General features: G+C 29.1%; 1 protein-coding gene and 1 non-coding gene across 2 annotated transcripts; both read left to right on the top strand.

The window, feature by feature from the left end:
* Nucleotides 1–4,064: 4,064 nt before the first annotated feature.
* Nucleotides 4,065–4,136, top strand: TRNAQ-UUG (transfer RNA glutamine (anticodon UUG)). The gene has a single exon. It is a non-coding gene; the product is annotated as a tRNA-Gln (tRNA).
* Nucleotides 4,137–9,772: 5,636 nt separating this feature from the next.
* On the top strand, nucleotides 9,773–12,084 carry LOC102599147 (CBS domain-containing protein CBSX5-like). Its single transcript, XM_006347000.2, has 2 exons — nucleotides 9,773–10,268; nucleotides 11,058–12,084. The coding sequence occupies exons 1-2, from the start codon at nucleotides 9,919–9,921 to the stop codon at nucleotides 11,917–11,919; spliced, it is 1,212 nt and encodes a 403-aa protein (XP_006347062.1). The 5' UTR covers nucleotides 9,773–9,918; the 3' UTR covers nucleotides 11,920–12,084.
* The last annotated feature ends 1,139 nt before the right edge of the window (nucleotides 12,085–13,223 follow it).

The following is a 13,223-nucleotide window of genomic DNA, read 5'->3' as shown; positions in this document are numbered from 1 at the left end:
TTTTTATTATAAAAATAATAATGACGTGGCCGAATTATAATTGGCCACGTGTAAAAAATGGTTTTGCAAAACCACCGTTAAAAAATAATGGCATGAATGAGCCTTTTCTTAAACGGTAATGGCATAGATGAGCCAAACTTTTAACGGATGGCATAAATGAGCCTTTTCTGAAAGTTCGATGGCATATTTGAGCCTTTTCCCTTTATATTTTAGTATAAAAAAACAATCATAGCAAGTTGTAATTATTGTCAAAGTTTTCAACATATTTTTTTAGTCTTATCCGGCAACGCCTCCAAGCAACATGGCCCATAAAGCCACCTTTCAAGATTCCCCAAATCCAGTACGTGTATATGTGTCAAACTCCTCGATAAGACCAAAACGCGGAGTTCACACGGGGTCATGGCCTTATTTATATTTCAACTTGAAATTTTTTCTTATCGGCATGTGTTTGGAAGTATATTCTTTTCTATCTACTATTCTCACATTATAGTTGTGGCATATTTTTCTTTTCATACAATATTGAAAATATCTTTAAATTGGGTCCAAATTATTAGTTTTATTTCTCAATTATTGATGATCTTAAAAATATTCTTTTATTTGATTAATTGAATTTAAATGTACTTTCAATCTTTGCAACATGACTGAGATACATCATTAAGTTCTCGTCAAGTTTAAGCATGTTTTCAATTTCTTTTTTTTACTGACAATCTCATGATCCTACAAGAGTTTGAAATTACTTGTTATGTCATGTGGCATATCAAATGTGTATTAAGTTTAATTAGTCAAGTAGAGAGGTGTTTTTGAGGCTATCAATACTTCGGAAAGTTAGGTGTGTTATTAATATTTCTCCTTTTTTAGTCCATTTTAATAATCAGAAAGATTTTAACTTTCAAATTTCTTTTCTACCCTTTAAATTGTTTTTTTTGAGAGTACTATGAATATCAAATTTTTAAATCTTGTGTCAAGTTTTTTTTTTTTTTTGAAAAAATGAGGGTGAAAAGGGGATTACAATATGAAAAGTCGAATCATCATCAAGAAAGTAAAAGTTCAGATAACCAATCAACTAAATATCAAGTTAGATGATATCACATAAATTAAAGAAGAACGAATTCAATGCTACGGGGTCCTCAATTGCCCCTTTAATACGTCCCTTGGAGAAGTTAAGGACCACATATTAGAAACCACTACAACCTACAAGCATACGCCACCCATTACCTACGTAGCATAATTTTAGTCCCTCCCTGTCATCAGTGGCGGATCCAGGATTTTAAGATCATGGGTGCTCACTTTTTAATATAAATGTATAATTATTTTAATTATCGTGAAAATAAAAAACTTATTATTAGAAATAAGACTTCTAGTCATAAGTTACCGAGCGAACTACGATTAATATTAATATTTTTTTTAAAAAAAAAAGCTTCTAGTAGTACGATTCTCGACGAACTTTCATATTTTGAAGATATTGAATAATTGTATCATATCATTGCATGTTGACAACTACAAATATTTACACTCTGGAGTTTTTAAAAACTTAAGTTTTTTGTTGTAATAAATAAGATATAGGAAATTCAAAAAGTGAAAAAAATAAACTAAAAAAGAAAAGTTAAGATTGAAATGTTAGTGGAAAAATGGGGGAAGATTAAAAAAAAGAAAAAAGAAGAGAAAATGTTTAGTAATATATGAAAGGAGTTAACAAACCTAAAAAGAATTGCTTTCCCCGAGAATCAAACTCCCGTTATCTCACGTGCTGAGCGCTGTATATTCAGCTTCAGAACCAAAGCGGCTAAAGCACTTTAGTGTTTGTGGGTGCTCAACTGTTTAATATATTAATTTTTAAATATTTTATGTATAACTTTATACATTACGCGTTAAGATTAGTGGGTGCTCGAGCACCCAAAACCTACAACATAGGTCCGCCCCTGCCTGTCATCGTGGCTATTATTCTTCCAGACAAACTATTTTATCATAATGGAAATTTGAAAACAATAGATCAAACAAAACAATCTATTTTTATTCTTTTGAATTATTATTTGGATTTAAAAGTCATTGACTCGATTAATTGAAATATATATCATATAAAATATACATAATCAAAATTTATTTTTTCATTTTCTAAATTCAAATTCAAACATTTATGATTATGAGCGAAAGAATTTCGTCATTCATTTCATCTATCACAATCTTAATAGACAAACAATTACTACTACACTTGGAAACATTTTTTTGTCTTTCTCTATCCTCTTTTTAGTCAAATGAGCACGTTTTATCTCTCATTTTCTTTAATCAAATACATATTTTTCATGGAAGTGAAATATTATCAATTATACCTGCATGTTTACTTCAATAATTTATGATAATGGGCAAAATATAAAGGATTACGAACTAGAAAGTGATATAATATTACGAGATACTTATTAAAGTGAAATATTATTAATTTTCTTATAAGATGTAATTTCTATGTCGTCTAAAATTTTTTTTATCTTGTTTACATAGTAAGGGTAGATCTATATATAGTATATATTGTGGGTTATAGATTCACGTGAGTTCTGGGACTCTCTTTCTCATAGTATTAATTTTAGGTTGATATAACCTGTAGAAATCATAAACTTTAAATCTTGAATTCGTATCTAGTATATAGAACTGAATATTAAAAAAATTTGAAGAGGTATAAAATAAAAAATTGACGATCTAATAAAATAATTAATAGGACTATATTAACAATATCTTCTCATCCCTTGCTCTGTTGCTCCTCAATAAAATATTCTCACCTAGGTGTCCATCAGTGATTATAAGAAAAATGATTAATCATTGATCACAATTCATAAACAATGTAGTGTACGGTCTTAATTGTGTTTAATTATTCTGTGGCATATATATGTATTACTTTTTGTATGATTAAACATAAAAAAAATTATGTTATCATGTGTACCAACAAGTTTAAGAAACATAGTTACATAACCAAATTCAACGTCCTACTTTAATTTATTTATTCTTTTGTCTTTTGTTAAACTGTCTTTTTAAAGTAGGCTAATAATATATATTATTAAGCTCCGACCATAGATTTAGATAATGCTTGTGGCAACTAGTTGATTAGCATTCAGATATGTTTAACGTATTTCCAGTGTACCAAAAAAAAAAAAAAGAGATATGTTTAAAAACCATTTGAATAATCACTTATTTAACAAGTTATCAATTCTTAATTAAAATTTCAAATATCAAGTAGTCCCACTAGCTAGTAGGCACCGTCTTATTTCGAAAAAATGCATATTAAACATTATAAGTATTAGTTTTGTGGAAAAAAATAACGACTTTAATTTCTATCGTTCTGTTTAGAATAAAAGGTAAATATTTATTTGTACTCGTATTTATTCAATATTGTATTACCTTTATCATGATTAAGTAATTTAAAAGGGTAGGATTATATATTAGTTTACTATGATTAAGTGTTTGTCACATATGGCATGCATGGGTATAGTGTAAAACTTGGAAGCCCTTAAGTAACATGTCATCATTCAATGAGATACGTTTAAAGAGACTAAAATTACTTGTGATAAATCAAAGTAATTCGATTAAATATCTGATACGGATAAGAATATACATACATGGACTGATAACGTAGGAATTGTAGTCTATAGGAATTAGAAATGCATGGTGTATAATCATAGAAGAGAAAAATATTGAAAGCACTCCTGAATTTGATGCAAATATTAGTTTCATCCTCGAATGATTGACATCCTTAAAAAAACTCTTTACTTGACTAACTAAACTTATATACACCTCCGAGCTGTAACATAACATAGCAGATGGTCTCAAACTCTTATAGGAGCATGAGACTCTTAATAAAAAGTTGAGAGAAGTGTTGAAAACACTCCTAAATTTGGCGAAAATTTAGGGGTGTATTTTACTCATGTTGCAAATAAAGAGATGTTTTTAAAACTCACACAAGTTCGGGGAGCAAAATTCACGCCAAGTTTAAAGATATTTTCGATAAAAACAACTTCCATCATACACATTTCATTTACATATTTTCCAAATTAGGAAACAACAAAGTGTAATAGCTTAATGGTTCTATGGTGTAGTGGTTAGCACTCTGGACTTTGAATCCAGCGACCTGGGTTCGACTCCCGGTAGGACCTCCTTTTTTCAGTTTTATTTATTTCCCTTTTCCCTTTTTAATATAATGTATAATAAAAATCTAAAATTATAAAATCCAGCACGAACAAAACAGTTGGCTATTGATGATTACATTATATATTAATAAAACTTTCTATTGTTTTTCAATTTACATATATGTATGATACAACTAACAATAAAAATTATTAAGTCAGCAGGGTGATGTATAAGCAATTTTATTCCTACCTTGTGAAGATAGAGATGTTGTTCTAATAGACCTTCGGTTCAAGTAATGCGTAAATGTATTACTCTAAAATTGTGATGACGTGAAATTTTGGGAAGAAATTGTTTTGTGATTGGTTAGTTTAAGTGTATGGAAGAATTTGTGTGTCAAGTCTCATTCTCCATTTATTAGCTCATTTCTATTCATTTATTTATACCTAAGTTGACACATGAATGACAAAACCACAACAAGAAGAAAAGAAATAAAAGGACACGGCAATAAATAATTTTTTTTCTATAGTTCCCAAAAATTAAAAAAATACAATTTGTTTAAAGAAGTAACATTGGGGTCACTCTCTCCTTTTGTTTCTATAATTAGATATGTTTGGGAAATTAACAAAAATAATAAATAAAAAGAATGTCAGATCGTTTTCAAAAATTCGAAAGATACAATTTATGACTAATGAGGTTAACAAAAAAATACTCTGTAATTTTATACTCTTTTTGTTAATCTAATACTCAAAAGTAGTTTTTAACAAAAATTAACCATACACAAATTACTTTATTTAAAAGTAGTTATTGATCTGAGAATTTTTTTAAAAACAAAAATACTTTCTCATTTTTCTTTAATATATTTTTTTGGTCATACAGGCACTTAGCCTAAAGTTCAGGAGCTTTTAAGTATAAAATTACGTATATATAGATGTGCGGCATATTCTAAAATATTCTTTAGTTCTGTTCTAAAGTCGTAATAATTAATTAAATCAATTTTGTCTTGTTCTTGAGAAATTCCACAAATTGAATATTTATCTTCATCCACTAAAAATGAGATCTAAGATTCTTACGGATGGTTTGGTTGAAAATAAGTTATTATTATGAGATTAATTATTTCGAAATAAGTTATTTCACTATATATATATATATATAGAATAATTTATTCTATCACTATGGTATAACTAGCAGGATAAACAGTCTCAAGACTATCTAATACCTCCAACCAAATACAGAATAAAATAATAATACATTCTATCCTAAAATTATTATATCTTATATCTCAGATCAAACGACTCCTAACAATAAAATTCTATCATTAAAAGGCCAACTTGCTATACCCTATAGAATTAAATGGACAAAGTTCCTACTCAATGGAAATTGTTACTTGTTCGTATTTTTTTTGCTCCACACATTTGGAAGATTATAAAGTGCACTAGTCTGCTATCAATTTGTCCATTTAATTCTCTCTTCTTAGCTACGACAAAAGAATATAGACAAAGATTTTGTCTTATTGATAAGTATTACGCGATTAAAATTGTGATGGAGTCAGAAATTTTATGTTTATTCTTTTAATAATTGCAAATAGTTTAATTAAATATTACTGTTTTAAATACTATCACAGTTCATGTAAGCAAAGTTGTAACTTTTGGCACATAGAAGAATTTTCAAAACTTTGATGCATTCTTCCTGTCTATTATGTTTATTGTTTAGTTATATTATTCTAAAATTAAATGCCTCGTTGAATTTCATTTGCCAAGTTGAACAAAAAGTTGTATTAATGTGGATTAGCAAAAACAAAATTCATTTGTATAATAGGAAAATTCAATAAAAGGAGCAACTTAAAAGTTCAAAGACTTTAATTTTTGTGCCGTAGTTCAATTCTTTAAACATTTAAACTTATCATTCAGGATTTTAATTAAAATTTAAAGGTCACAATTCTAACTTAAACATGATTAGTGCTTTTCTTGTCTCCAATGTTTAGTTAGACCTTAATCTCCAATTTTCTATTAAATATATCTTCTTTTAAATAAGTACCTTGATTGGTAATCAATGGTAAATTATTTCCTATAGAAACTTTTAATAAATCGTTTATACTTTATTGTTAGTTTAAATTGAAATATCTATTAACTTCATTTCAATTCCCACAGATTCAATCAAGTGATCGTGTTAAAATATAAATATATATAAATAAATAAATAAGTAATAAGATCTTTTATTCTAAAATTACGAGATAATCATCGAAGTTCCTTTATCTTTTCTAAAATGCATTATTGGGTATCTAGAGAGTTCTTCTGATTAGTATATTTTGTATGTTATTATAAGGACGTGTGGGAGAGGAACTTTAGATACAAGTTGATGGCATTTTTAGTACTTGACCGTATCATCATTTTGACAATAATAATAATAATAATACAGCACATAAATAGGCCCCATATATGACTAATTATTAATGACTCTATTTTGTTTCTGTTTGGTGAATGCACCATTTTGACAATAATAATAATAATAATACAGCACATATATAGGCCCCATATATGACTTTATTTTGTTTCTATTTGGTGAATGCACATGGCCTTTGTTACAAATAATATCTGCAAAAGGCTTTACATATATCATCATTAGTTGGACTGTTGGGATGTAACGATTTGTTTAGTTATTTTTAAAAAATTATATCATCTTAGTTTGAATATTTTATAATATATAATTAAATTAATTTTTTGAAATCATTTCGATTATATCGATTTTTTTTATCAATATGATTCGGTTAATTTTATTATTTTTACTTTTAGAATATCACCTCAAAATATAGTATTATTAAAATATTTCTTTCGCAAATATGTTCTTGAAGAAGTACTTCAATTCTTCATTAAGAAGTCAAGAATGTAAAATCTTGTTGCTGTATTATTTGATCTTAAACATTTAATAGGAGTGTTTGCATGGTTTTGATGTATTGTTTGACAGAGAATCTATTATAATATCTTTTAATTTTAAACCTAATTAATTAAAGGCTAATTAAAGAGTAAAGACCTAAAGTCATCCAGTCAACAAAGGCCTAGTTACTAGGTTATATTTATAGAAAAATGTTACTTATAAAATATGCTATATATTAATTTTAACATATTGTTGATATATAAAAATATTACATACATGTGAGAATTTTTCAATTTTTCATAAATTAAAAAGACCATCCCAATTGTTCGGAGTGGTTCTACACTTAAAGAAAAGTCTGCGATTTTATTGAAAAATTGACATAAATTGATTCGATTCGGCTAGGTTCGATCAGTTTGATTAGTTTTTCATATTCTTTTAACACTCCTAATCATTACTCATATTATACATCACAATAATTCAGTTATTTCAATTTATTTGTCTTATTTTACTTTTTCATTTATTTAAAAAAGATTTATTTGAAAAATCATTTTATATAACACCTTTAAGATACAAAATTGAATAATATTTTCATATATTGTACATATTTTTAAGTTAAAATTAATAATTAAAAAAGAAACTTCTTAAAAATTCGATTCTAAAATAAAAATCATGCAAACAAATTTAAACGTAAAAGACTATGAAACTGAACGAATTATCTGGTGCGAAATTGCGGATACAAATTAAAGCTAATCTTTGCTTCTTTCTTTTCTTATTTCATGAGTACACTATTTCTTTTTTAATTTTTTTATTTCATGAGTACACGAAAGTCATTTCCAAATATTTTTTATTAGTATTAAAAATATAATAACAAAAATCATAAAAATTACGTCTCAACCTGAACATGTTTTGGTCCATTTAGACCCATTTTTCTTCAATATTCAAAGAAATTACGAGCTATCCAATCGAATTAATTAATTATGTTCATCTTATACGAACATTATAAATTTCCAGTTAATTAAACTTAACTTAGTATTTAATTAATAGCGTCGAATAACTTATCACATCTTTAACTTAACGATATCATAAATTTGTGGCGTAATTCTATTTAACTCTCCAATAATTCTAAGGGGTTGTTTGGTTGGAAATAAGTTATCTCGGGATAATTTATTTTTTTTGTTATTCCACTTGGTGTTCAGAGTCCGTATTGGAACCCCGATAAAATTCGAACCGCGCATTGCAGAGTCCATTCAGGGTTAGCGCTTCCGATAAGATTTTCTTTATACTCAGGATTCAAACCCGGGATCTCTGGTTAAGGATAAAACAGTCTCAACACTACACCACAATCCATGTTGGTATCTCAAGATAAGTTATTCCACTCATGTATCCATCACTATGAAAAATATGATGGGATAAATAATTCAAGAATTACCTAATATCTCCAACTAAACATGAGATAAAATAATCCTACAGTTTATCCTAAAATTATTATACCTACCACCAAACTACTCCTAATTACATTAACGGGACACCACTCTTACCCACCATTAATACAGATTTAAATTTTTAATTGCACTGGTAGTTTGAGACAATAAATATCTGCAATTAATTTAAAAACTATGTTTCAGTTTCTACCCTTTAATTGCTGTTTTAACCTACTATTTTCGGTTCATAATTTTCAGATTAGCTATATACACGCATCTTACGTTATGCTAAATATGCTAAAATTAAGATCTAACTTAATTAGTGTGATTTCAGTTTGCCCATGAAAATAGTTAAACATCTTAATCAAAACCATTAATCACTTTAGATTCGCAGGGCCCACACTATCTTTGTTTTAGAAAGTATATCTACCCCCAGGCCCCAACGATTAGTTGGTCACAATTTTGTAAATAACTTTTATAAATAATTTTATATATGAGATATTTACCAAATGAGAAACCTATATATAAGAATAAAACGTACTATAAAATATTATAAGCGGTCTGAGAACTTAAATTTGATAGGTTTTGAATATCGCCAAACTAACTAGTAATTTTAATTACTATGCCTGAAATTTAATTTTTATATAGATAGAGTTCAAGTCAAAACTATTACGTAAATAAATTGAATTAATAGTTAATATTATATAAGTTGTTGCCTGATTTGAATTGAGATTGATCCCAGTTCTAAAAAGGGACCATTTCTACTTAATAACTAGTCCACACATATCTCCAAAAGAAATATTCTACCTGTTTTAATTTGTTCGACTTAATTAAACTAATTAGGACTTCAAACACTATTCGCTTGACACTTAAATAAATTGTTTTGATTTGTTTTTTAAAAAAAAGCTAACACCATACAAAGTCGAACCAAACGACAATGCTACGGTAATTTTTAATTTAAAGTAAGTTTGATTTGACAAGATAAAACAAAACAAGATAAAATGTTACATTAAATTCGACATATCAATTTCAAATTTCAATCTCACTAGAACCTTCCTTCTCTTTCTCGTTACTTACGGACCTACAACATGCTAAAAGCAAAAAGTTATTACTTAGTTTTAATTTATTTAATCTCTTTAAGTAAAATTGTGTATTTTTAAATATTCATTAAGTTTATAATTTTAAATATATATTAAGTGAAAAGTTGAAAGTGAAAGATTCACTATTTTATAAAACAAAATAAAAATAAAAGTATATCAAACAAATTGAAGTGGAAAGAACATCTTTATTTTGAGAAAAAATAAATAAATGGAATGTCACCTCTCATAGGTTATCGCCAGTAGTCACCACCTATAAATACATCAATTTCTTCCTAATATTCAGCCTAGAATTCACATTTCTAACCCAGCACCCACCAAGTCTTCCGTCCTATTTTCCTGTAAAAGAATTCTCCGGCGGATCTCCTTCTCTTTTTTATTAGTACTCTTTTCAAATTCCGTCGAATATTCGCATTTGCATGGCAGTAAGTTTTCTGAATCGGGAGGTATCTGACCTGTGTCTTGGTAAGCCGGCTTTAAAGCCTATTCCAGCCGAAGCCACCGTATCGGAGGCGTTGACATTGTTGAAAAAATCCGGCGAGACTCATGTAAGCGTTTGGAGCTGTGACCATATAAGGAAGGTTGTAGAAGAAGGAGGTGGAGGAGATTCTGTGTGCCGCTGTATTGGTAAGATCTGTATGGTCGATGTGATTTGCTTCCTCTGTAAGGAAGAGAATTTGGCTGATCCTTCTAAGGCTCTTCAAACTCCTGTGGAACAGATTTTGCCTAAAGGGAATTCCATTGTCAGACATTTGGATCCAAATTCTAGGTAATTACGAAGATTTTTTTCTTCATTTTGAATCCAGATTCAATTAGATATGATTTTAATTCCTTTTCTTGCCTGGTAAATGGTGATTAGAAATTATATTGAGGTTGTTCGTTTTGCAATTACATTTTCTTCGAAGCTTCAATTCTTCTCTTAGCTCATTTCTATTTTGTTTTGGAATTATTCTTTTTAGAATGAATTAGTACTTTTAAGATAATGTGTGGGGATACTGCTAAAGAATGTGCTGAAAAGAAAAAGAAGACTCAAAATCCCAAATTTTTTTTCATCAGTTAACTTCGTATATTCTGATTTCATTTATTCTAATTATAGATCTAAGGTTTGATGCTCCCTTTTTGCCCTTTCTTGATTAAACTTTCTCGTTTATGTACCACAACCTTTTGGCACATTGAGAAATGAGAACGAACCATTCTTTTGAGACTTGACATGTATGTGGAGTTCATTCAATAGATGTTTTGCTAGACATTTATTATGGTTAATTTTGTTCTTGATAATATTGGCTATTTGGCTACCCTCAATTGGTTTGAGATTGAGTCATAGTTTCGTGAAAATAGGAAGATCATTGACGGAATCTCATTTATTTTGTGTTTGCTGGTACCTGTTATTGACTTATGGGTCAAAATGGTGAACACAACAAATTATGATAGATGAGATCAAAGTGAGATGTATTGATGTGATTTGAATAATCTTGGGTGTTAAAGCATTCTTCATATGATCTATTTGAAGATTGATTATTGGCAGGCTTCTCATGTGTCTTTATCTTTTGTTGTTCAGCTTGTTGGAAGCAATAGATTACATTCTTGAAGGTGCACAGAATCTGGTTATACCAATTCAAAACTACAAGAGCACCCCTTCGAGGAAAAAACTTTTGAGTAAAGCATCATTTTTGACTCCCACAAATCATAACGGAGTTGAATACTGCTGGCTAACGCAGGAAGACATTGTCCGGTTCCTTCTGAACTCCATTGGAGTCTTCTCTCCTATGCCTACTTTTTCAATTGAATCACTCAACATCATAAATCACGATATGATGACTGTTAGTTATCATGATCCTGCAATTTCTTCTTTGGATGCCATAATTCGGGCGTATATTGAGCAGAGCTCAGTTGCTGTTGTTGATGAAGACAACCGATTGATTGGTGAAATCTCTCCCTTCACTCTAGCCTACTGTGATGAGACCGTTGCAGCAGCAATCGCGACACTTTCAGCTGGTGATCTCATGACTTACATCGACTACGGTGGTCCTCCAGAGGACTTGATCGAGTTGGTCAAGATGAGGTTACAAGAAAAGAAACTTGGGGCAATGGTGGAACTAATAGATGAAGAGTTTTCACTTTCTTCATCATCATCTTCTGCTTCGAGCTGTTCATCAGATGATGAATCAGGCTCAAACAAAGTTACTGTGCTAGGACGATATTCTTCAGCAAGAAGATCTGAGGCAATTACTTGTTATCCATGGAGTTCATTGGTGGCTGTGATGATCCAAGCTTTAGCACATCGTGCTAATTCCATTTGGGTGATGGATGCAGATCATAATTTGATCGGAGTTGTAACATTTAAAGGAATTCTGGAAGTTTTCAGGAGTATCGCTAATGCGAAGCGTAAACCAGAAAAGGAGAATACATCAAAGCAATAATACACAATTAAATGCCATATATATTGTGTTAAATTTTTTTAAAATGTCATATTTATTGTGTTTTTTTTTTCTTTGAAAAATGGGACTGTGTTTGCATAAATTTTGCTTAAATGAACTGAAGACTTATTGGTGGTGATTGGAAAACATTTTGTTTGAACTACTTCATTGGTTCATCTTTACTCGTCACTTGGCATATTCATTAAGAAAATAATTATTGATATAAGTATTTTGCCAAATTATTTCTATTAAATGATGTTAGTGTTAGGTTTTGAAAAATAATTTAGAAAATAAATATTTAATGATGAGGGTGAAAATATAATTGTTTTTTTATAGGTTAAAAGTGACAAGTAAAGATGAAAATCTATTTTAAGAATAAGTGACAAATATTTCTTATTCTTTTTTGGAAAAAATCACTCAGTATATTAATCAAATGACATTTTGTTCGATGCGAATGTACATTAAAGAGGAAAGAATCTGAATTTTGTGTGGACTATAATTTTTCCATCAATTATCCAGAAGCTCGCAATTGTTTTCCTGCGGATATTTTTATTACAAGAAATGAGAAACTAATGAATTGCTCTCTGAGTAGGAAAACAGGGTTTTTTTTCTTTTCTGGAAATACACAATCATTTTGATTTGTTCGCATTCAGTTAAGTCTTAGAGCCTGTTTGGATTGATTTATTTCAAGTATTTTAAGTCAAAATAGTTTTAAAACACTTTTGTATCGTTTGAATAAGATAAAAAAAAAGTGTTTTTAAACACTTTGTTTTAAACTTACGTTAGGATTTTTAACTTATGACTTATAAGTCACAAGTCAAAAGTTGATCCAAATAGGCCTTTAGTATACGAGTTAACCGAGCCACTATAAAAAAAAATTAAATGACAAAAGAGAGACGGAAAAATCACCAGCTTTAGCATGTTATGAATGATGTCAAGTCACCAAATAATTCCAGTTTCAGTTACATTCTGTTCTGGAAAATAAGATATACAAGTGTTTAATGTCAGCTTGATGATGAAATGCCAGCTTTTATAACAAAAATCACCAAGTGACAACCAAAAAACATGTTTTCAGGACTGTCTGTTTGTGTCATGTTTGTTGGCTTTACACAAGGAATTCCGTAACAAAATGTATATATATTTATATCGAAACGTATAAATATCAAACGTGACATTCTTAGAAACAATGAGTCTTGTGGTGCAAGTGCTTTACAAGTTCCCAATTTGATTGGATTCCTTAACGATACGTAAACATCAATCTGTAGTGATACCACTAGCTACGATAGTAAAGGAAACTGAAATTAAAG

Source organism: Solanum tuberosum, unplaced genomic scaffold (assembly GCF_000226075.1).
Source record: "Solanum tuberosum cultivar DM 1-3 516 R44 unplaced genomic scaffold, SolTub_3.0 scf00083, whole genome shotgun sequence".
Taxonomy (NCBI): Eukaryota; Viridiplantae; Streptophyta; class Magnoliopsida; order Solanales; family Solanaceae; genus Solanum; species Solanum tuberosum.
The sequence above is the reverse complement of the archived record's forward strand: the minus strand, read 5'-3'. Positions and strand labels throughout refer to the sequence as shown.